This window comes from Mandrillus leucophaeus, unplaced genomic scaffold (assembly GCF_000951045.1).
Source record: "Mandrillus leucophaeus isolate KB7577 unplaced genomic scaffold, Mleu.le_1.0 Scaffold85, whole genome shotgun sequence".
Taxonomy (NCBI): Eukaryota; Metazoa; Chordata; class Mammalia; order Primates; family Cercopithecidae; genus Mandrillus; species Mandrillus leucophaeus.
Genome location: NW_012109252.1, coordinates 577,183 through 602,924, shown reverse-complemented (window position 1 = coordinate 602,924; position 25,742 = coordinate 577,183). Strand labels below are relative to the sequence as shown.

The 25,742-nt window shown below is 38.5% G+C and overlaps 1 protein-coding gene across 1 annotated transcript in view; it reads right to left on the bottom strand.

Moving 5' to 3' along the window:
* The window catches only part of CSMD1 (CUB and Sushi multiple domains 1), a 666,897-nt gene that overhangs the window by 329,839 nt on the left and 311,316 nt on the right, over nucleotides 1-25,742 (bottom strand). The window contains exon 17 of the mRNA XM_011968609.1: nucleotides 3,959-4,150. Coding sequence (XP_011823999.1) covers nucleotides 3,959-4,150 — 192 coding nt within the window. The remainder of the gene's footprint in view (nucleotides 1-3,958; nucleotides 4,151-25,742) is intronic.

The following is a 25,742-nucleotide window of genomic DNA, read 5'->3' as shown; positions in this document are numbered from 1 at the left end:
GCATTAAAACATGTGAATGTTCACACCATTGGGTGCGATACATATTTTCTAAATAGACACCTTTATGTCAGGACAGTCTGTTGTCCCTAAATGAATTTCTGCAAACCTAGGGTACATTTTGGCTTTTCAGATTGTTTTGCAATTTGGACTTGGGGAAAAGCAATTGCAGGCTATATAAGAAAATGAAGACTTTTTAGGGATACTTTACTCAGAATAAGGAAGTTGAAGCCGAACACGGTGGCTCATGCTTGTAATCCCAGCACTTTGGGAGGCCTAGGTGGGTGGATCATCTGAGGGCAGGAGTTCGAGACCAGCCTGGCTAACATGGCAAAACCTCACCTCTACTAAAAATACAAAAAATAGCTGGGCTTAGTGGCGCACACCTATAATCCCAGCTACTCAGGAGGTTGAGGCAGGAGAATCGCTTGAACCTGGGAGTGGAGGCTGCAGTGAGCCAAGATCCCACCACTGCACTCCAGGCCTAGGTGACAGAGCAAGGCCCTGTCTCAAAAAAAAAAAAAAAAAAAAAAGTCATTAATGTCCTTTCGTCTACAGAATTCTCCTTCTAGACTAAGTCAAAAAGCTAAACAGAAGAGCCTTTATGGTAGGAGTCATTTCGGATGTAACAATAACAGCAAAAAAAAGTGAGGCATCCACGCAACACTCAAGAAAAAGCAACCGCAAACGGCAGGTGTTGAAAATAAATGTTGTCACACACAACAGGTGAGAGGTTAAGATATTTTATGAAAGAGAAAGAAAGAGAGATAGCCAGTAATGAGTAAATATACACTGATAATGAAAAGGAAAAAAGTAAGTTAGCTGATCAATCAGGAAAGAACAAATTCAAACAGCCAACAAGCATATGAAAAAAAAAGTTCGACCTTATTATTAATTTAAAATGCCAATTAAAACAAGACATCATCACTCTTTGCCTTAAGATCTATCATGTGTGGTGTGTTCTCTGAGTCAGAGAAAATATTAATAAATATTTATGGCTGATGGCAAGGTAAATCTGTGTGACTGCTCTGAAAGTGATTTTAAAAATGGGCCAGGCGCAATGGCTCACACCTGTAATCCCAGCACTTTGGAAGTCCGAGGCAGGCAGATCACAAGGTCAGGAGTTTGAGACCAGCCTGGCCAACATAGTGAAAACCCATCTCTACTAAAAATATTAAAAAAATTAGCCGGGCGTGGCAGTGGGTGCCTGTAATCCCACCTACGTGGGAGGCTGAGGCAGGAGAATTGCTTGAACCTGGAAGGTGGAGGTTGCAATGAGCTGAAATCATGCCACTGCACTCCAGCCTCAGCGACAGAGAGAGACTCCACCTCAAAAACAAAATGAAACAAAAACATGTTTAAAAAGTCCTAGAAATATGCAAGTTTGTAGAAATATGTCATTTGTCAATAATAATGATTTATTTTGCAACATGGGTGCTCATTGCAGCTATCTTTAGAATAGGGAAAAGGTTAAAACAACTTAATTATACAATAATAAGGGACCCGAAAAGTCAATATTGGTAGATTCAAACAAATAGACACTAGAGAGTGGCATTGGTGGTGTAGTGGTGCCTTCTAAAGAGATATGATTTAGTCATTAAAAATTAGTAGAAAATACATAGTAACATAAAATATACACACCACGTACTGATAAGTAAAAAGCGCAATTTACAAAATAGTCATGCAGGATGCTGTCATTTTAAAACTTTTTTATTTTTGAGACAGAGTCTCACTCTGTTGCACAGGCTGGAGTGCAGTGGCGTGATCCTGGCTCACTGCAACTTCTGCCTTCCAGGTTCAAGCAATTCTCATGTTTCAGCCTCCCAAGTAGCTGGGATCACAGGCATGCACCACCACACCTGGCTAATGTTTGTATTTTTAGTAGAGACAGGGTTTGACCATATTGCCCAGGCTGGTCTCAAATTTCTGACCTCAAGTGATCTGCCCGCCTTGGCCTCCTAAAGTGCTGGGATTACAGGCGTGAGCCACCGCGCCCAGCCTAAAACATTTTAAAATAGATTACATATACATAATTATGAAATCATTTATAAATGTCTATATTAATTTGTAATTGTCTCCAAGTAAAAAGATGACAATGTTTTTCTCCTCTTTAATATACTTTATAAAATGTCTTCAGTAAAATGTATTACCCTTTAATATGAAAAAAGGTAAAAAAATTAAAAAGTGTTTTGAATCTTTGAAACATAATTTACATAAGTGCTAATTATGATTAACTCATGCCCTAATGGGCAAGCTTGTCACAAAGGACGTAAACCTCATTCCTAAAAAACAGAAAATTACAATGTAATAAAAATATAATGTTAATTTATTTCCAATTATGTATTTTCCATTTTTCTGTTACATAATACCTATGCATGTAGGCGGGTCTGTTTGCCAAAATAATTGATTATTCATTTGCCTGCAAGTGATTTCAGCTTGTCCTTGAAACTGACATTCAAAGTAGAGACAGAGTTACTTATTTAGCTTTTGGTGCGTTTTGGATTACCTAGTTGCTGGTCAAAATAAAATAACTAAGAGATGATCTAACAAAAGATCAATTTGTTTGTAGATTAATTAGGAGATGGCCAAATTTTATATTTGCATGTTCAAATTAATATAAATTAATGAATTACTTTTAAGGGATTAACTCATAGTTACATCGCTTTTTAATGTATTCCTCCATGAGCCTAAAAACATGCAAAATGGAAGAAAAAAAAAAAACTTTCCTAATGTAAAAATAGACCATTGGTTTAAAATGATTGCCACATTTATAGGCAATCACTCCACTTTAAAAAAGAAACACGCCGAAATCTCTCCAGTCTTCTGATGACTCAGCGTGAGTAAAAATGCGTGACTGTGTTCACAGACGTTATGAAAAGTAAATGCAGCATCAAACATTAAACAAACATAGATTGCTCCCCGACAAGGCTGAGAATGCTAACAACCACAGCTATCCAACTTCATGTGTCTTCACAACTGGGATAAGTGGTTTGTCATAAGCAAGAACGCTGTATCATAGCTCCCCAAGACCACTGAGAATTTTACCACCGCTGTGTACACAACAATCAAAACCATTTCAAACCACAAATCCCCTCCAAGGTCATCCTCTGCAAAACGGTTTACCCACTTCATGATCACTTTCTCTCTTCACACATCAATTAAATTTTACATTTTTCAGACAGATTATAAAGAAGTACTAAACTGTGATAGTTCCTTAAAATAATAAAGTTCAGTAGAGTTTCTTTTCAAAACTAAGATGATATACTCTAAGTAGGAATTTCATGGTAAAATATTTTATTGAATGAAGAGACCATCTACCTGAAATTACTATTTTACATAAAATATATATTAGCCTAAAACCATATTTATGATAAATTGTCTCAGGTGGCTATTCCAGCCAAAGTCTGCAAAATCATTTGTTATCCTTTTAATAAGGTCAGACTATAAAACGTTAATAAATTGCAGAAACAAACCTCCTTTTATCTTCATTTTAATACAAACAGTATAATTTCTAGTTTCCAGAATTCTGTTTTAAATGTACTAGTATTATAGGGGAAAAACATCTAAAAAGAGAAAGTACTTTTAGTGAGTAGGTTTTGCTTCAGGGCATGTTTCTATATTAAAAATCAGAATAGCAATGGTAGGGTTATAAATTTTGAGCCGCATAGAATTTTAAATTACAGTAATTTGATTGATCCATGTTTATATAACATTTGTTAAGGGTAGGAAATGTATGGTAAATGTCAATTACTGTACATTAAGGGGATGACTTCCTTTATCCCACCTAATTAAATAAAGTTTAAAGGTTTACAATAACATTTCAGGAGTCTCAGAGAGCCAGCGAACATGAAAGAAACTCTTGAGAAATATTTCTGAAGGAATAATACATTTATGGAGCAATTTAAATGACAACATGCATCCATTCCTGAATATAAAATTTCTAAGTTCTGTTGGCTGATACCTATGCATGTAGGAGGGTCTGGTTGCCAAAAGAACCGGTTATTCAGCTGCACACAGGTGATTTTGGCTTGTCCTTGGAGCTGATAGCCAGGGTCACACTGGAATGTGATGGTGTCTCCAGCCTCTCTGCTGTCTCCATAGCGGGTGCCATTTTGAGGCATACCTGGATCGTTGCAGGTGGCCGCAATTGACGCTGCAAACAGAAGAGAAGGCCAGGTCACAGGCTGGAAAACATGGTTTCCACATTCCTGTAGGTGTGGTTGTTCTTGTGGGTTGAAGCATTCTTCATTGGCATAATAAGTCATTTGTCTACACATGAACATACAAAAATAGTTTCTTTTCCCAGAGATACATTCAATGACATACATCTTCATTGTGCTTACATTGAATAAATTCTAGCAAAATTCTACTGAAAATGAAACCAATGATGAAACATATCAAGGTTTTTTTTTAAATAAAAATTACATTATCCTGAGAATAAATACATATACACAGACTGATTTTCTCTTTAGCAATACTTTAATGAAACCCCATACTGCAAGTTATATAAACTAGTTAAAGTACACCAACCTCAAGGAAAACAAAATAGGAAGAATTTCCTTAAGGTCTGTGCCTTCAAAGGTGATCCAATAACCTTGGTTGAGATGCCAAGGGTAGAAGGTCCAGAGGAGATGACCAGTGAGTTTTACCCAGGATCCCATAGGTGCCATTATCTTGGCAAAATTATTAATAACCCCCTTTCACTCACCCAAAAAATTCCAAGTTGGACAATATATTATATGGCTACCCTAATGTTAACAAAAGCTCTGAAAATAATATTCTGTCTTTTTGCATATATATAAAGAATCTCAAATCTGTTGAGTAGAGGCCAGAATCTGCAAAACAGGCTGGTGCATGTGCTTTCAGGGGCCACTGGAGCCTTGTCATGTCAGTCTCTGGTAATCACGTGTAAAGTGCATTGCAAACGATGAGCCTAAAATCACATCCCATAGGCAGCCATCAACTCTGCCTGCACCCAATCAGGAAAGAATCCCTCAAGCCCAGAGCTTTCACCAGAGTTCCCCCCATCACACTAAAATGCAGCAGCCTCAAGAAATAGGAATTTTTTTCTCCAGTTTCTATAACTGCTGTGTATTATGTGTTGTACTAAAAATTAGAAAGATACTCCTGAAAAATCCAAAGCTTAGATTTTTTTTCATTTTTACTTTCAATTAGAATAATGAGCTCTTTCTTCCACTCCACCACATAAGAGATGACAACTAAAAGCTGACTTTCTCTCTGCAAAGTGCTTCAGTGTTTTCAACACAATGTTTTATGAAAGAGCAAAAAAAAAAAAAAAAAGAGATTAGTGTATTATTCTATATACATACCATCACACTGTCCATTTTAATATTTGAAGCCTTAAAGTAATGAGTAGGCTTTGCTTTTTGTTTTGTAAATTCTGAAGCATTTGTTTGTGTTTGTGTGTTTGCATAAACATATGTCTACATATGGATAGATAAATGGAATAATAAAATCCATTTAAATAAAAAGTTAGAAGATATATAAAAAAGAATAAGACCTGCTCTGTGCTATTCAGACATTTTTAACCTAATAGGGGAGGCAATGAACAAATAATTCAGAACAACAGAAAATGTTAAACTGTGCAGATTAAAAGATCAAAGCTCTATCCAATAGTGTCATATCATGCAGACATCAAGGATCCTACGGTTGGTCAGACCTGCTTCAAATCCCATCAGGACTTAATTAGTACCTAATTAGTACTTAATGATCACTTAAGCACACTTATCATCAGCTAACAAATCAGTAAAAATTAGGCTACTACGTAAGTTATTAAGTCTGCTGTGAAGATGAAGTGTAAAAACTTGCTAACTTGCCTTTCTGCTTACTATTCTCCAAGCTAATTGAGGCCAGAAGCTGTCTTCACCACCTTCTATTTCTCTCAAATTGATTTTTATTACATTGAAATGTATACGTGTGTATCTATAACACAGTGAGAACAATGACATGAACATCTGTTCTACCAACTCTAAGAAACAGAATATTTACCAATACATCAATATGATCAATGCACAGAATATACCCTTCCCCATGTCACCTTCTTCCTCCCCTTCACGGGAAGTCACTTTCTGAATTTTATGTTTATCATTCCCTTGCTTTTCTTCATAGTTACCATAAATGTATGCATTCCAGTTTTAGCCACATATATCAGTTTCCTGAAATCAAGTGCTTAACTGGAATTATATGTTGCAAATTCTGTATCTCTCCCTCTCCTTTTTTTGCTTGTATTATGTTTTTGGAAGTCATCTACGTTTAGGCATGATGCTCTGGTCTACTCATTTTCATTGCTGTATAGTTTTCCATTGCATGAATGTACCATGATTTTTCCATCCTCCTCTTGATGGATCTTTGAGTTATTTTTCTTTTTGCCCTTATATAAAATGCTGCTGTGAAAATTATTGTACATGCTGCTTGTACACACTTGCTCTTTCAAATGACTTGGACTCCTATGTTTTAGATTTTCACTTCCAAACAGCATGCAGTTAGACTGTTCTTTAAATTCAGTCTCAGAATTTGTCCTTTAATTGGGTAATTTAGTCTACTCATAGTCCCTGAAGTTTCTTCTCTATTTGGATTTCTCTCGACCATCTTAGCTTGTGTTTTCTATGTGCACCCCCATTTGCTCTACCTTTTTGCTTGCTTTCATACTAATTAATTTTTTCTCATGCTTTTATTTTAGTAGACTTTCTAGAAATTTTAGTATGTATTTAGTTGTAATAGTCTTACCTTCTTCTTTAATATTTATTATTCTCTCTCTAATTACATGAATTGCTAGGTATTTTAGTTATTTTTTAAAAAAATCTTAAATTAGACATAGTCATTATCCGTTTGTTTTTATAAACCTCATAAATTAAATATTATTGTTTTACATAGTTGACTGATGATTGTTTAAATTTTCATACATATTTACCAATTTGTTTGCTTATTTTTTTTTCATTTTTTTCATCTCAGAGCTTTTACTTGGCCTAATTTTTCTACTTCATAAATACTATGATTTGACTATTTGTCCCCTCAAAAACTTATGTTGAAATGTAATCAGTATGGTCATATTGGGAGGTGAGGCCTTTAAGAGGTGATTGTATTAATCATTTGTAAATTAATGGATTAATGGGCTATCACAGGAGGGGAACTGGTGACTTTATAGGAAGAGTGACCTGAGCTGGCATGCTCAGCCCTTCGCCAGGCGATGCCTGCACACATCAGGACTCCAGAATCCCCACCAGCAAGAGGGCCAGATGTGGTCCGTTGACCTTGGATTTCTCAGCCGGCATATTTGTGAGAAGTATATTTATTTTCTTTATAAACTACCCAGTTTCAGAGAGTCTGTTATAAGCAGCAGAAAACAGACTAATAAACTAAAATAATCTGTTCGTTTTGTTTTGTTTGTCTTTTTGCAAATTACGTTTAGTAAGGATATGTGATGGCTGGGATTATTTTCACATTTATTTGGCCATTCATGTAGTATTTGGTTTCCTACTCATATTTTTATTCTTTTTTTTTCATTATTACAGTCTGAATCTGATAAGAATTCCAATTTCTCATGTAAACTAAGCTGTTTGTAAGTTTTCACATTTGCACTTCTGTTCTGGGGAACTTTACTTATGGTAATTCTTTGTATGCAGGTTTGAAGGTACACCTATCCAGAGGAGATACACATTAGATTACAGGATCTGCCTGGAACAACAGAAAACTTCCTCTTTTCAAAAATAAATTATCAGCTTGAGGTATTTTGGACCCCAAAGATGGTAGAAATTCACCTACAGACTAGTGTGAAACCCTCTGGCTGTTGTGAGTTGCATGCAACTATGTCTCTGTCAACATCTATGTCTGTCTATTCTCCCAACACTGAGAGTAGAACACCCTTTGGTCTTCCAGCTATACCTGAGAGTCTCCTATTATATTTTCAACATCAGAAAGGCTTAGATTTGTTTTCTATCCCCTGAGCCAAGGGACTCTCAGAGTGGAAGCTCCACATCACAGGGAATCAGCAGAGTCAATCAGGGCAGAGCTGGCTTCCGAGTTTCACAATCTCTCTCCATTTCTGCATTTCATGTCATCCAGGAGTCCTTATTTTCTTGCAGGTTCAATGACACAGTTTGAAAATCCAAAACCATTTGTAACCAGCACTTGTACTATATTTTCAGCATATAAGTTTTAAGAGTCCTTACTGTAATATTGCAAATGGAAGCCCCTCAATCACACTTATTTCATAACACTGGCCATGATTTCTGACACACCATTCTTCACGTCATTATCAATATCATTATCATTACTCGTGTTTTGTACAGGGGAATCTCACTTGAAAACAGCATTCTCAGTGGAGATCAAGAGAGAGTGCTTGGGTTTCAGAGTGGGGTTTTCAATGGAAAGAGAGAGGGAATGACAATCAGAGTCACCTGAAGGCCATTTCTGTACTTTCCCACTTTCCTCCCATCAGCTGCAAAGACTGGAACACAGGGAAATCCAAGCCTATGACTCCAAGAGAAGCCTGGGAGAGCAGAGGAAGGCAGGATAGATGTGAAGACGCAACACTTACAGTTAGAAAGTCATGAAGGTCTCACCCATAAGCCACACATTTTTCTAACATAGAACACTAATCATAGAATACAATCACCAGAATCACAAAGCAATTGGCCACTGTCTTGGTACCAAAGTGGTACCTTTCCTGAGCCAGCATTTTACATGAATTCTGGAATTTACTCTTTGAGTGATGTTCCTATAGAATCTATGATCAACTGTTGCTGAGATTTCTCTGGGTTTCAGAAAATAATCATAAGCAAATCCTACTGTATATGTACAATCTTGTTCATCTGACTGAATTTCCCATCTTCAAAGGAAAATTCTTCCTTTCCTCAAGCAAGTGGTCATATGTATAATTAAGTATTCATTTCCAAGTGATAATTTCTGTCACAGTTTATATAGGTTAAAAAATTAACAATAAGTGTATAGTATTAAAATAATTGTCATAGAGTGATAGCCATTGTAAATATAGCAACATTTATATAATGAAATGAATGTTATATAATAGTACAAGAATTTAAAAACAAAAGTCCCCTGATGCCAAGGACATCAGGGATGACAGTTTCATTATAATTTTTAAAACCAAGATGTCCTTATTTAATAAAAAATTAAATTTTTATTTAATATTTATCAAAAGAAAAGATATATAATACCCACTACTAAGAAAGTTTTACACAAAGGTGCACAGATTTTATACACAAATAAGAATTTTAACAGATATATCAGCCTTTCAAAAAATAAGTGCTCTGTTGAACACTTTTCTGGGAGTTAATAGGATCTGGTCAAATAAGATTGGCAAATACTGTACACCCCAGTTTCCCCTTAGAGATTTCCATTGCACATTAGGGATTAAAGGTTCAGAGCTGTACTACAGTAAAAAAAAAAGCTTTTAAAAATCATTGTTTAATCCAGCGTATCCCACATTGTCATCATAGAGCACAGTTTTCCTAGAAAATCTCTTAAAATCCTTCCAAATAGAATTCCACAGAGTATCAGTAGAAACACTGGCTTGCACTAGTGGTTACATGTCCACTAATGACATAATATTCTGTTCATTTTTGAAAGTACCTTTTGTAGTTCTCAACCCCATTTTTATTTGGAATATGTATAACAATAATAATGCAGCATGCAATTAAAAGTTTAAAACTTGTGAAGTTCATGTTGTCTAATAAACAGAAATACTGCATCTACATTATTCTAATTATTCTAATTATGCATCTACATAATTAGCTAAAGTTTATGCCAGTTATATGAAAATGTAAGTTTTAATAAAACAGTTATATATGCACTTAGAGCTCATGTATATATCTGCTTGTATATTTTCAAAGGTTATTTAAAATTGCCATAAATAAACTACTAAGGCTTACTTAAATTTAAGCAAACCCCCGACCCTCACACTTTGTATTTAGAATGGTGAAATAAAGATGAAAAGTTCCTAGAGTTAGCCAGATTGGAGTAAAAAACCTATAAGAAGGCTTGAGGAAGGAGAAAGAGAACAATTTTAAGCAATGTAGTGCAAAATACATCATTTGGGTCTTTTAAACAAATTTCATTTTATTTTCCTCTAGTTATGAATGATGGAAAGATGTTTTCTGGTAAAAGCAAGAAAGCTTATTCTAGACTAATACAGAAGCCCCCACCCAAGGACACTCCATTAGGGGCAGAAACTGCTTTTCCACTTCAGGCTCATCACAAAGCGATTGGCAGAGCACATTGTCACTCCTCTTCCGTGGCTGTATTCTTCTATGTGCCACATCATACACTTTACTCATTTTTCTCTTACATATCTTTTCTGCAAATTGGATTTGTTGGTGACTCTGAAGGTTTCTAGTTTCTTGCCATAAAAAAGAAGACAACATTTTCAGGTGCATCAGTCTTATCCCTCAATGACCCTAGAAAAAGGCAGCACCTGTTCCTGAGAAGAGGCGTGTCCTGTTTTTCAGTTTCCCACAGGCGTTCCCTGGAAAATCTCAAGTCACAGAGGCACTTTCCACAGGCCCATTGGCCTCTGAGGGGACATCTCTGCCACCTGTGAGGCTGCGTCCAGAACCATCCCAGTCAGCTTGCGCAACACAGAACCTGTGCTGCCCTTCACAAAACAGCAGTGGGTCTGACTCTGTTTCCAACAGCAGGATTGACAGTGTGTGGTACTGCACTGCAGAACCAGACGCTGCAATAACGTCAATCTCTTTGCAACTAGATAAGATATGTATATATATCACAACTTCGTGGGCTGGGTGCGGTGGCTCACACCTGTAATCCCAGCACTTTGGGAGGCCGAGGCGAGTGGATCACAAGGTCAGGAGTTTAAGACCAGCCTGGCCAATACGGTGAAACCCCGTCTCTACTAAAGATACAAAAAATTAGCTGGGCGTGGTGGCGCGTGCCTGTAATCCCAGCTACTCGAGAGGCTAAGGCAGGAGAATTGCTTGAACCCAGGAGGTGGAGGTTGCAGTGAGCTGAGATGGCACCATTGTACTCTAGCCTGGGCAACAGGGTGAGACTCCATCTCAAAACAAAAAACCAAAAAACCACAAGTTTGCATATAAATAAAAATATATAATATTTTATATTAAATATTATATAGTATATTTATATATTATATAAATAGCACAATTTTGAATATAAATATAATTTTTATAATTCTATTTATAATATAAATATAGTAATTTTAATAATTCTATTTATAATATAAATATCTATTTTTGTACATTTATTTTATGATACATATTATATATTTTATAATATATAATACAAATATAAGTGTAATAATTTATGAAAATTATAAATATCATTTATGTATTTATATAATATTTATTATCATTTATATATAATAATTATATTTATTATTGTCATTTATACATAATAATTATATTTACTTATTATGAATATTAATTATATTTATATGTATATGCAAAGTTGTATTATTTTCCTATTTTGCTAAAACAAAGTTGGGACCACATTCTATTAAATGCATAAACTCCTACTTACATGTTTTTTAAACATCATGTAAAACTGTATTTGTTGACTGAGGTATTAGTTCATAGAAGTACGTTTGCTTAGCGTACCGATATCATTTAAAACATCCCTGCGTACCTCCATAGATAAAATGCTTCTCATATCTGTAGAGAAATACATAAAGCAACACCAATATACAGAAGTAGTCGCATCTAATACTCAGATTACAGCCTGTGCATTACATGGAACCTCTGTTGTTCAACACATGAAGGAAAGCTATTGGGTTTGAAATCAGGTTTATAAAGTAGAATTGGCTACTTGCTAGGCAGTGATGCTATTGCCGGGCTGGTGAAACACTTTTTATTCTTTCTATTCCTTTAATGTGGAGGGTCAATAGCCTGTGAAGCTCCTTGCTTCTGTGCACTGGCGTCAGGCTGATGCAAATTAGGAATCAGGCTGTCACTCCCGAGGTCCTCTTAGTTATGCAAACGTAGGGCGTGTCCTCCCCCAATACCCTGGGGAGCAATCCGCTTTTGCTTAACAGAGACCATCCCTTTTTAATGGCCAGGTGGAGCAGGGTTAGTTTGCATAAGCAGTCTTTTGAGGAAGAAGGGAATAAAGTCCCAGTCAAGTGCACCTGATTTTACACTGGAAATACATCTGGGTCGCCTCTAAGCTAGGTTGTTGCAGACATCAGCTCTTCAAAGGGGAAATGATAGACACAGGTTGAATCCGAGGCAGGACAGTTAGGGCTGAAACATTCGGGGGCAGCTTTGATTCAGCCCTGAATGTGGCTGAGAATCTGAGCCCTTTAGGACCCTGGAGGGTGAATGGAGGATTGAATGCTATTTGGGAAACAAGGGTTGAATGGGAGGGATATAAAGTAATAAGTGGAAATACAGTTCCTGCACACCCTCCAAGCATCATAGTCACAGATGGGTGCAGGACCCATCTTCAGCAGGGACACTACTTGGCAGCAAGCAGCCACAGATTTGCAGGACCTGACTCTCAGCCCAGTCCCCTACCTCAAGGGTGCTGAGAAGTAAAACTGATTCCCTTTGGGAGCATGTGATCCCGAAGTTATTTCCTGGCTATTTCCAAGGAGAACTGGGATTCCTCAAGAGGGAGATTCTGAATTTGATGCTCGAAAAGGCAGGAGGGTGTTTTAGAAGGTCAACTATGGAGGAAAGTGGACGTGTTAGCATTGTGAGTTTGTAAAGCAGATCATGAATTTCATTAATTGATTTCTGCCTCATTAATTGAGTTCATATTTACTATTTTTCCCTCTCTGTAAATGGCACCCCCGCCTTCCGAGTTGCTCAAATCAAAACCTTAGTAGTTGTCCTTGAGTCCTCCCTGTCCACAGCAAACATTCACTCCAGGGCACATCTTGTCACCCTGAGAAGTACCTCCAGTTCCTTCTGGTACCTGGGTCCCAGTCACTAGGAGCGTAAGGGCATTTGCAAAACAAAAGTGAAAGACTGAATTCTCCCTGCAGCAGATAAAGGACCAGACTTCTCCCCCTCCCTTTCTTAGAGCATTTTCTTTAGAAAACCTTCAACTTCAAAGGTACTTTCTCAGTTCCTTTGAAATGGATGTGGATATTTACAAAAGCTAAATAAGCCTCCTGGCAGCTTTAAGACCTAGGAATGTCTTTCCTTAGGACCTGAGGCCATCTCTTTGAAACACATCATCAAGGCAGGTAATGCCCGTGCCTACTCCTTCCACAAAAGGACAGGAGCCTAACTCTTCTGCAGGCACCTGACTCCAAGTTGCAAAACTACCTCCTTTCCTAAGGATGTACACAGTTTATTTTTTCTTTATATAAAACCACAGCTACCACAGATGATCACCCCAATTTCTGGGTGGATCTAGGATGAACTACGTGTTGACCAAGAGTACTGTTAAGCCCTCTTGCTAGAGGGCTAGTTACTGTTCATCTTGAAGAACAAGTCTGTAATGAGTTTTATCTGCTTGATAATGAAAGGGTGAGATTGTTTTTCTTTCTTTGCAATTTCTTAGCAGAATGCCGGTGACAGGAATCGCATTCTGATTGAAAGCTTATTCAACAATAACAGCGTTTCTATTTTTTTCTCTTTTACTTTTGTGGAGAGGTTTTTCTGGGTAGGGAGAAGTTTTGGTTTTAATTATTTATTTCCCCCAACGCACTCGCCTGAACTCCCTTCTTGTCTACCCCCAGTGCAATCCATTCTCTGCATCTAGGACGATCTGCTAAGAAGGTACATCAGTTTACATCACTTCTTTATTTAAAAACCCTTGAGTGGATTCCTGTCACTCTAGCTCCACACCTGGATCTGGTGGTCCTGTGGGATCAGGGCCCTGCCTGACCCACATCCACTGTGCCGCACCCACACCAGCCCCTCATTCTTCCTTGGAATCCATAATCTCGTTCCTCACACGGGGACTTCTCACTGGCTATACAGTTCCCTGAAATGCTAATTTATCTGGTCTTTGCAAAATTCCTTATTTGGGTCACCCTCAAATGCCAGCTTCTCCCCCAGGAAGCCAGTTCCTCAGTCACACTCTCACATATTAAACTCTTCTATTCTCTGTTCACTCCCATTCTTTTAATTAATTAATTAATTAAATTATTCATTTATTTATTTTTGTGACAGAGTCTCACTCTATCACCCAGGCTGGTGTGCAGTGATTCAATCTTGGCTCACTGCAACCTCCACCTTCCGGGTTCAAGTGATTCTCCTGCCTCAGTCTCTTGAATAGCTGGGATTACAGGCAAGTGCTGCCATGCTCAGCTAATTTTTGTATTTTTAATAGAGACGGGGTTTTGCCACGTTGGCCATGCTGGCCTCGAACTCCTGACTTCAGGTGATCTTGCCCACCTCGGCCTCCCAAAGTGCTGGGATTACAGGTGTGAGTCACCACGCCCGGTCTCTTTATTTTCTTAATCATCAATATTGACATGGATTTCTGTTTCCCCTGACACACTCAGAGCTCTGTCTTTCATGGCGCCATTTTAGAGATTGACTAAAAATTTGTGGAATTAGAGTTCCAATTCTTTCTTTTTTTGCTGTAAAAATAGTGTTTTAGAAAGCTTACAATTTCTTGTTTCTAGAACTTTTTTTTAATACTTTATGTTCTAGGGTACATGTGCCCAAAGCGCAGGTATGTTACATATGAATACATGTGCCATGTTGGCATGCTGTAGCCATTAACTCGTCATTTACTTTAGGTATATCTCCCAATGCTATCCCTCCCCCCACCCCATGACAGGCCCCGGTGTGTGGGTGCGTGCTGTTCCCCTTCCTGTGTCCCAGTGTTCTCATTGTTCAATTGTAAGTGAATTATGTTACAAGGCAAGAGTTACTAACTTTGTGGAGGTGAGTGAACCATGTATTCATTTTTGTATTGGTGTAAGTGAATATCTAAGGGCAGAAGGAACCTCAAAACAGCACAAATATGGTGAGAAGCTACCTGGGTGAGGTGGGTGTGATGTCTCACATGCCCCTAAATGTTTGTGGGATGCAGGGCAGGAGCAGAAGAGGGGGCTCACAGACCACACGATTTGATATGTAAAAGTCCTCATGCCTTCCTTGATGAATGTACGTTCACAGCGATGTGGGTGGTAGCTATGGTTTGTAGTCCTCAGGCTCCCTGGAGGGCATATCTGAAATTTGGCCACCTGGATGCAGACTCCTCCTGCCCCTGCCCCCCTCCCCACTGCTTGCTCCTGAACCTCTAGGAGTGAGCCCATGACAATGGGACCCCTCTGCTGAAGGTTCCATGCTCCTTGCATCTCTGACAAACAATTTCAGATACCAGCCAAGCTGTCCGCCCTCAGGAGAAGAGGGCCAAGGAAAAGGCCCATCCAACCCTAAGAGGCAAGCTCAGGTCCATCTGGGCCAGGATTCCAGGGTCTTGAATACCCAGAGAATGGCCCTGGACATTCCCCCTTCCCCGTAGGGAGATCAGCCAGAGGGGGCCTCTGAGCCTGGGTCAGCAGGCAAGGCCCCCGCCCCCAGTTCTAAAATAGAACAGTGGAAAACACTTAAACCACATCTCCCACCAGTTGAGATTAACGTGCGCAGACACAGAATGAAATCTTACACTAAAAAAACAAAAACTACTACAACAACAAAAAACCAACTTACACATCGATTCACCAAGAATCACAATGAAACCTCCAATCTACTGTACAAAATTAGGCAAGGTCAAAAACTCGCAAGGGGGGCCCAGGATCTCCGTGGAATGCATGCATTTTCATAATTCCAGAAGGAAAGCATGTGCTGATGACTTAGGAATTCTCAACCCCATCACAACCACCTCCCAAAATCTGCAGGTCGCCAATTGTTTACTTTCTACATCAACATCATCAAACCGCAGATACAACACTCAAGCATGAACAACACTGGCTGTGCATGGTGGCTCCTGTCTGTAATCCCAGTGCTTTGGGACCTCGAGGCAGGAGGATGACTTGAGGCCAGGAGCTTGAGACCAGCCTGGGCAAAATAGTGAGATGTAGGAGTGTGACAAACAGAAATTAAAGAATGAAGTATGAAAACAGGAGAAGACTTTCATTAAAACCTTTACTGTGATAGGAGGAATGAAATATTAACTTGTAATTAGGGTGATGACCTGTTCAACCTTATCCAGGACAGTACTGGCTTGCACCTGTTGTCTCAGTATAATGATGAACAGCATCCGTGTTTACTCTTAAAATATCCCAATTTGAATAAAAATGACATAATTTTCCTACCTGTGAAGTCCTCTAAAACTGGAGTTTAGGAAGAATAAGGGAAATGGCTGGAAGTGTGAGACAGACAACAGGGAAAATTCAGTGACATTATTGAAGCCCCTCTGTCAGGTATGCCTGCAATCACTTCCCTCACTCTTCTATTCTTCTTTATTTATTTATTTATTTATTTATTTATTTTTTGAGTTGGAGTCTCGCTCTGTCGCCCAGGCTGGAGTGCAGCGGCACGATCTCGGCTCACTGCAAGCTCCGCCTCCCGGGTTCAGGCTCCCTCACTCTTTTTACTCATGTCAGCAACACTTGATTTTTCTTTCTTAAGATAATTTTGGTAAATTTCTATTATTTACTGCCAAACAGCCTTGACTAACACATTCTCTCCCATCTCTGGGTCTTTTGCAAACATGCGTCCATTGCTAGGGACAATTTTACCCTCTTCTCTTGTTCACTTGGCTAAATTCTACTTATTCTATTAATCTTAGCTTAAATACCATATTTTCAAGATTGTGTTCCTTGATTCCTGCAGCTCTAGGATAAACGCTTTTTAGAGGCTCCCTGTCCTTGTCTAGCCAGAGAAATTGTTCCCTGGCACTCCACCTCGGTTTGCTTTTACCTTCTCTGGAAGGTGCACTTGCTGAGCTCAGACGCTGTAACTGTCCTGCTCGTTGGCAAACCAAGCAACATCACAGTGTACAGCGTACAGTGAGTTCTCAAAAAATCTTTGTCTAATGAAGTGGCTTTGGCCCAAGAACTGGCCCCTAATAGGCATTAAATAAATTGTGACTATTATAAGCTTTATCATGATGTAACAAAGGATATGAAGGATAAAGACGAACTGTGAGTTCCTTTTATTTATTGTTGTTGTTGTCGAGACAGAGACTCGCTCTGTTGCCTAGTGTGGAGTGCAGTGGCACGATCTCAGCTCACTGCAACCTCCACCTCCCGGATTCAAGCGATTCTCATGCCTCAGCCTCCTGAGTAGCTGTGACTACAGGCACCCACTACCATGCCCGGTTATTTTTTGTATTTTTAGTAGTGATGGGGTTTCACCATGTTGGCCAGGCTGGCCTTGAACTCCTGACCTCCGGTGATCCACCCATCTTGGCCTCCCAAAGTGCTGGGATTACAGGCACGAGTCATGGCACCTGGCCTGTGAGATTTAAAAAAAAAAAAAAGTAACTCAAATAATCAAGTCTCAAGAAAATAAGTTTATAATCGTATAAATACACACATACATACATACGCATATATTAGATAATGTAAACATGTAATTAAAGCATTGATGTATTAACTTCAAACATGTAAGGTAAACTTTGATTGACATAGAAATAATAGACATTTACAATGAGCTCCAAGAAGCAAGAAGAGAATGTGGTGTTTATTTCCATTTTTTTTAATCTAATCAATTTCCATATCTAGACTTCATTACAGAAAACTCTGTTTGCAATTTAGTGATGCTTATTTTGTAAATGGCTAATGGCACTGTATTTCTATGAAATGTTTAGAAGTGGATCGAAAATGCTATTGCAGAGCCAACTAAATTATAGACACGGAATAAATGTCAAGTACAAAATTATTAAATTTTGCATGTCAGGTTAAAAACTGATGAATAGTATATCAAAAATGTAGGTCATTATAAAAGGTAGCATGTTATAAAGCAGGCTCCATGTGACCAAGTACACATTTTTATAGAAACCATGACTGGTTCGGGCGCAGTGGCTTACACTTACAATCCCAGGACTTTGGGAGGCCGAGGCAGACAGATCACCTGAGGTCAGGAGTTGCAGACCAGCCCAGCCAACATGGTGAAACCCCGTCTCTACTAAAAATACAAAAATTAGCTGGGCGTGGTGGCGGCACTTGTAATCCCAACTACTCAGGAGGCTGAGGCAGGTGAATTGCTTGAACCTGGGAGGCAGAGGTTGCAGTGAGCCGAGATTGCTCCACAGGGAAAGATTCCATCTCAAAAAAAAGAAAAGAAAAGAAAAGAAAAGAAAAGAAAAGAAAAGAAAAGAAAAGAAAAGAAAAGAAAAGAAAAGAAAAGAAAAGAAAACCACAACTGTTGGAGCGATGGCAATAGGCAGATATTGTGCCCCAATGGTATATGTTGCAGCCATCCCGAAATAAGTTCATTGTCCCCCTCTCCTAACTTTTTATTGCTGCTTCCAGTTCTAGCGACCATATTTGTAGACATATAAAATATATCTCCTTTAGGATTTATTGCATCCACTAAAAAAGCTATAATCTTGCCCCTTTTGCTTTATGTCTACTGAAAAATGAACCAACAACACTGGTTCTTTCTTGCTTTTGACTCTGAATCCCACCTCCAACATATGTGTCTTGCAAGAACACCTACACTTCCAGAACTGGATCCTGCAGCCACCCATATGCCTGTCAACACCCAGAGAATCCGCCTTAGATGTCTGCATGTTTAAATTCCTAACTCAGAAAAGGGACACCTTGTGTATGTTATTTAACCAAAGGCATCTTTTCTTGTAAGAACATTCTGAGTCACAGGATTCTTATTTTAATTTTTCCTTTCCAAGGTAGCTATGTTAGGAGGAGATTTTTCAATTCTTGTCCAAAAACATTTACAAATGCAAAAACAGAATGTTAACTAGCAAAATGTTACATTATCTAAAACTCAGTAAATTGATAAGAGAAAATAAAATATTTGTAGGAGAACTTTCATTATTATTCATTCATTTATTCCTTCATTCAAAAATACTTCTGAGGGCCAGGCATGGTAGCTCATGCCTGTAATCCCAGCACTTTGGGAGGCCAAGGTGGGTGGATCACTTGAGGTCAGGAGTTTGAGACTAGCCTGGCAAACATGGTGAAACCCCATTTCTGCTAAAAATACAAAAACTTGCTGGGTTTGGTGGTGCATGCCTGTAATCCCAGCTACTCAGGAAGCTGAGGCAGAAGAATTGCTTCAACCTGGGAGGCAGAGTTTGCAGTGAGCCAAGATGGTGCCATCGCACTCCAGCTTGGGCTATAAGAGCAAAACTCCATCTCAAAACAAACAAACAAACAAAAACTTCTGAGTGCCTACTGCATGTCAGTTCTAGGCACTTTGGACATACCAATCAACAAATTAGGATCCCTGCCCTTGTGGAGTTTAGATTCTCAAGGGAGGAGATAGCAATACAAAATAAAACCAAGTAATAAGTGAAATATTATAGATAGTAGCAGTGCCTTGGGATAAAGAAGACAGAGCAGTGTCGATGGCATTGAGAGTGTTGGAGGGGAGTTGGTGGTGATTTTAGGTGGGTGGGTCATGGAAGTTCCCCTGAGATGATGACACATATTTTAAGATAGAGACAGAATCAGCCATGTGGGTACCTGGGGCCAAGGCTACTGAGAAGAACTGAAACTGCTATCAAAGATCCTAAATGGTGGGCCTAGTGCCTTGTTGGAGAAGCATGGATATTCCTGGGGCTGGAGCTGAGAAGTGGGTGGGTGACGAGGCTTACAAGGGAGGTGCGAGGATGCTAAGTGGGCCAGGTAAGGGGAGAATTGCATGCTGCTGCAAGGGGCTTGGGGCTTGACTCAGTGATCCAGGAGCCATTGCTGGGTTCTGAACATGTTACAAGGGCAGGGAGTTTATATTTTAAAGAATTAATGTAGCTGCTGTGTTCAGGACAGACCATGGAGGGACCATGTGAAGGCTGTGAGACCAGCTGGAAGGCTATTGCAGGGGCAAGGCAGAAGACTGGAGGAGACTCAGACATGGGAGGTGGTGTGGAGTGGAAAGACAGGGCCTCATGCTCGTATATTTTAAAGGTATGTCCAATAAAGTTTCTGGATGGGCTGCATGTGGAATACGAAAGACAGGATATGAGAATGAGCAGGGTAAACAGACAACCTACAGAAAGGGAGAACATTTTTCCAAAATATGCATCTGAAAAGGGTCTAATATCCAGCATCTATAAGGAACTTAGACACATTTACAAGACAAAAACAACCCTATTAAAACATGGGCAAAGAACATGAACAGACACTTTTTAAAAGAAGACATACATGTTGCCAACAATCATGTGAAAAAAAATTCAACATCACCGATCATTAGAGAAATGCAAATTAAAACCAAAATGAGATACCATCTCAAGCAGTCAGAATGGCTATTATTAAAAAACCAAGACATGAAAGATGCTGGTGAGGTTGTGGAGAGAAAGGAACACTTATACACTGTTGGTGGAAGTGTAAATTAGTTCAACCATTATGGAAGACAGTGTGGTGATTCCTCAAAGACCTAAAGACAGAAATATCATTAGACCCAGCAATCCCATTATTGGGTATATGCCCAAAGGAATATAATCATTCTATTATAAAGACACATGCATGCATATGTTCACTGCAGCTCTATTCACCATAGCAAAGTCATGGAATCAACCTAAATGTTCATCAATGATACACTGGATAAAGAAAATGTGGTATATATATACCATGAAATACTATGCAGCCATAAAAAGCATGAGATCATGTCCTTTACAGGAACATGGATGGAGCTGGAGGCCATTATTCTTAGCAAATGAATGCAGGAAGAGAAAACCAAATACTGCATGTTTTCATTTATAACTGGGAGCTAAACGATGAGAACACATGGACACATAAAGGAGAATGATAGACACTGCAGTCTCCCAGAGGGTGGAAAGTGAGAAAAGGGAGAGGATCAGGAAAAATAACTAATGGGTACTAGACTTAATGGCTGAGTGATGAATCTAGGTTAGGCACAAAGGCACTCTGAGCTCTAGGGAAGCAACAGGCACCTGAAACTTATATACAAAGTAGGTATCTTAACCACTGCTTTTATGACAAGACAAATTGTTATTACAAGGGCTAGTGTCATATTGAGCTGAAAACATTCTTATCAGTATGGACTCATATTCCAGGTATTAACAAAGACACCTAAATAATCTAAAAGATTTTTTCCTAAAATTAATAACCTGATTACAGAATGGAAGACATAGGCATTTATGAGTTTCTTTGAAAGCTCATGGATTTCTAGTTAGCATGTGAGCTCTGCAAAGCAGGAATCTTGACTTCATTCACTCAGTCCTGCTTAGCTCTCAGCAAGGAGGCTGGCAGGTTCACAGACACTCAGTAATCCTGACGGCCTGAATGAATGAGTGAATGAATGAAAGAATGAGAACACATGATGCACACCATTCTTAAGTATTCAAAAGAATTGGACTTTTCAATTTGATATTAGCTTTTCTTTGTCTGTAAGCGGTAGGTTATTTGATTTAAAATGACATTACAACTCCGTTACAATGATTAGTTAAGTTAAACAGGATTCATCTTTTCTCATTTGACATCACAAATTCCTACTTGAGATTTTAATATGTATACAGGTGAAATACTGGAGTTTCTACCCCATCCTGAGATTTACTAAATTGATGAGTCTAATGCAAATATTAAAGCACTCGCTGATTGAGTTTGTGTTTAACGCTCTAAAACAGGAGTTGGCAAACTGTATACTGGAAATCAAATCTGGCCCACCAGCTAGTATTGTAGCTTGAAAACTAAGAATGGTTTTACATTTCTTAAATGGTTAAAAAATACCAAAATAAAAATATTAGTTTACGACACACGAAATTCAAATACAGTCCTGACCACTCACACATGCGTTGTCTGTAGCTACCCTTGGGCTACACAGCCACAGAGCTGAGGACCTGCCTTGGAGACCACAGGACCTGCAAAGCCTAAAACAGCTACTCTCTGGTTCTTCAGGGAAAAGGTTTGCTCCTCCCCGGTACAGAACTGTAATTATGAAATAATTTCTTTGCATTTATATGGCATTTTCCTTAGCTTGCTCTTTCCCATTAATTCTCATGGTTTTGAGTTAAGAAAATTGAAAAAGTGCTTTATTATCTGCTTCCTCACCGTGAATTGAACTCTTTATGCATATAACTAGGTTACCATTTTCCCAAAGCTGCTCTTCAGGGTAAGATCCTAGCCCAGAATAGAAACGCCGCCTCTGTAAGTCTCCCTGGCTTTGGGTCTTGCAGGATCGACGGGAGCCAGCAGCTGGAGTTTTGTGACATGTGTCTCCATGCTTCAGTGGCTGAACAGGTTTGGAAAGCATGCAGAAGGAGTATACCCTCCGCCGCCATCGGGGTGCATCAACTCAGCCCAGACTCCGGAGGAACGACAGTGGCCTGGACACAAGAACGTTCCACCTAATTAAGGGTAAACATTCCTCACTTCATTTCTGAAAATGTCAAAGTGCTCAATAACTACAGACAGGGTCCACCGAGAACAAACCCCACCTTCAAGAACAGAGGCTGAGGAGGGTTCCAGTGCTTAGGGAAATAAATACTTTTGACAATCCCTTTCTTTATATTTTCCAAAGTAACACATGGTTCTTGAGTATTACACAAAACAAAACAAAAAACAAAAACCACGACCTAACTCAAACCATGACTTTATATATAGAAAATAAAACTGTAAACTCTAAGAAAAAAAGAAAATACATAGAAGAAAATCTTCCAGATTTAGGGTTAGGCAAGGAGCTCTTCGACATGACAACAGAAGCACAATCCATAAAAGCCAAAATGGATAAATGAGACTTCATCAACACAGAAAAGCTTTTGCTCTGAAAAAGACCCTGTGAAGAGGATGGGAAGACAAGCTACAGACTGGGAGGAAATGCTTGAAAGCCACATATCTGACAACAGACTAGTGTCTTAAAAATATAAAGAATGCTCAAGACTCAAGAGTAAAGAAAAATAAAATCCCATCAGAAAATGCACAAAGGAATGAAAAAAAAAGAAAAAAAACCATTTCACTGTAGAGGAAATACAGATGAGAAATATAAAACATGAAAAGATGCTCAAAATTAGTAGCCATTAGGCAAATAAATGCAGAGATATCACCACATCATTATGAGCACATCTAAAACTAAAATTTATACTATATATGTTTTCTAAATGGTGTAAATACTATAGACAATTTTATATCATCTATAAAGCAATATCAAATGTTGCATAGGAGGCAGAAAAACAGATTCATGTATGCATTGCTGGTGAGAATGTAAAATGGTACAGCCATTCTGGAAAATTATTTGGCAGTTAAAAGTGAAACATTCAATTCTGCAATTGCATTCTTGGGCATTTATCTCAGAGAAGTAGAAACTTATGTTCCCAAGAAAAAGATAACAAATATGATGCAGTATATACGGCTTGGGTGATGGGTGCACCAAAATCCTACAAATCGCCGCTGAAGAACTTACTTATGGAACCAGATACCACCTGTACCCCAAAAACTTGCGGAAAAATAAAATAAAATAATAATAATTTTAAAAAGAAAACCTGCGCGTGAATGTTCACCACAGCTCTACTCATAGGAGTCTCAACCTGGAAATTACCCAGGTGTCTTTCGGCAGTGAGTGATTAAACCAGCCGCTGCCTCCATTCCCTGGAGTTCTCTGCAGGAATCTAAAGGAATATGCCCTGGATGCATGCCACAAGCTGGCGCCATTGGCACTCACAGAAAGGTACTGAATGAAGAGGCCAATCCGAGAGACGACACACTTCCTGATTCCCTCCACAGAACATCTGCGAAATGATCAAGAGTCCGGAAGTGCAGAACACATGAGTGGCTGCCAGGATTAAGAAGGGACGGAGACTGAGGGAAATGGGTACGGCTATCAGTGAGCAGTCCGTGGGATCCTATTGCTGGGGGGACATGTCCTGCTTGTTGATGGTATCAACGTCAACCGTGATAGTGAACTCTAGTTCTAGAGAATGTTACCCTTGGGGGAACTGGGTAAAGTGTGCGCAGGGTCTGTTTTGTTTCTTGCCACTCTAAGTGGATCTATGATTACCCCAAAGTACAAAAAGTTCAATTACAAAAGTGAAAGTTATGTATGTTTGAATTGCAGTATTCACTTGAATTATGCACAGTGAATGCAAACCATTTTATTTCTAAAATTATGCTCATGTGAAAAAATATATATATACACACAGTTAATTTCAAAATTCCGAGAGATTAAAACATTGCCAAGAAGTGGCACAGAAATCATGTATTTCTGAATGTACCTTCATGACAGATGCGGTATGAATTTCATGATTGTGAAATTCCTGACAAATATTGGTAAATCTGAAGATGACAATATCCATTTTCAGCATCACCCATTGCTGGGGATAATGACCATTCTCTTTGAATAATAATAAACACTAAACCAAACAAACTGTCCTTTCCAGTTAACATAATTATTATTTAACCAAGAGGCTCTATAAATACTATTACTTTGGGCCAGAAGAAAAAAAAAATGCAAATAAAATCAAAGGACAAGGATTCCCTAGACAGACATGTTAAAGCCTCTGAAAATGTGAAAGATTGTAGTCTGTCAGTGGAAGCACAGGTATTAAAGCAGAAGTATAGACAAAAATAATGAGATTATTCAAGCAAACATGGAATACCCAGTGTGATCTGCCCCTCAAGAGTTCATTGCAATGTTTCAAAGTGGAAAATGTGCTTTAATAAGCTTAGTGTTTAACAAGTACTTAAGAGCTATACAAATATGCCATAAAGTATACTTATCAAACATAAGTCTACATGAATTCTACAATCTACAAAAATGTATGTAACAGAAATAAGTAAATTACTTTCATTTTGTACAAGAGGGAATGTGAACTTCGTTGCAAGCAAAAACTCAGTGGGAGTTCCATGAAAAAGTTTTTGTTAATTAAATAGAAAGACATAATATTCAAGTATTATGGACATTACATTTATTAAATTAGGTAATAAATCTCCTTGACCCACAAATCCTCATTTTTAATTCAGATGTCACCTATTTTGTGTAATAATAGTATTTAAGTGTTTTCTCTTGCATCATCAACTGTTATTTATTTTGTTTTAGAGAGAGTTTCACTTTGTCACCCAGGCTGGAGTGCAGTGGCGCGATCTCAGCTCACTGCAACCCCAGCCTCCTGGGTTCAAGTGATTCTCCTGCCTCAGCTTCCTGATCACCTGGGATTACAGGTGTGTGCCACCACGCCTGGCTAATTTTTGTGTTTTTAGACAAAACAGGGTTTCACCATGTTGGCCAGGCTGGTCTCGAATTCCTGACCTCAAATGATCTGCCCGCCTTGGCCTGCCAAAGTGCTGGAATTACAGGCGTGAGCCACCATGCCCAGCCTTGCTTCATCCATTTTTATAGTTGTATTCTAATTCCCCTATTTATATATCGATACATTGGGTCGTGGTTTATCTCAAATTAAATCAAAGAACCTTATAATCAATTATTGGAAAGAGAATATTACTGGTCTATAGTAAATGTTCATTTTTGGTAATACGTACAAGTCATTTTTTAAATTTCTTACAAATAAATGTTTTAATATTTTAGTGTGAAATTATATTTTTCAGATACCATATAGTTACCCAAATTAGAAAATGTAAAACATAAAAATATGATAGGTTAATACTGTTCACAACAGTACTTGAATCACTTTTCTCAATTAAGTTATTAAGACTGCATTGTAAAGTCAACTAACTTTCTTTTTTTTTT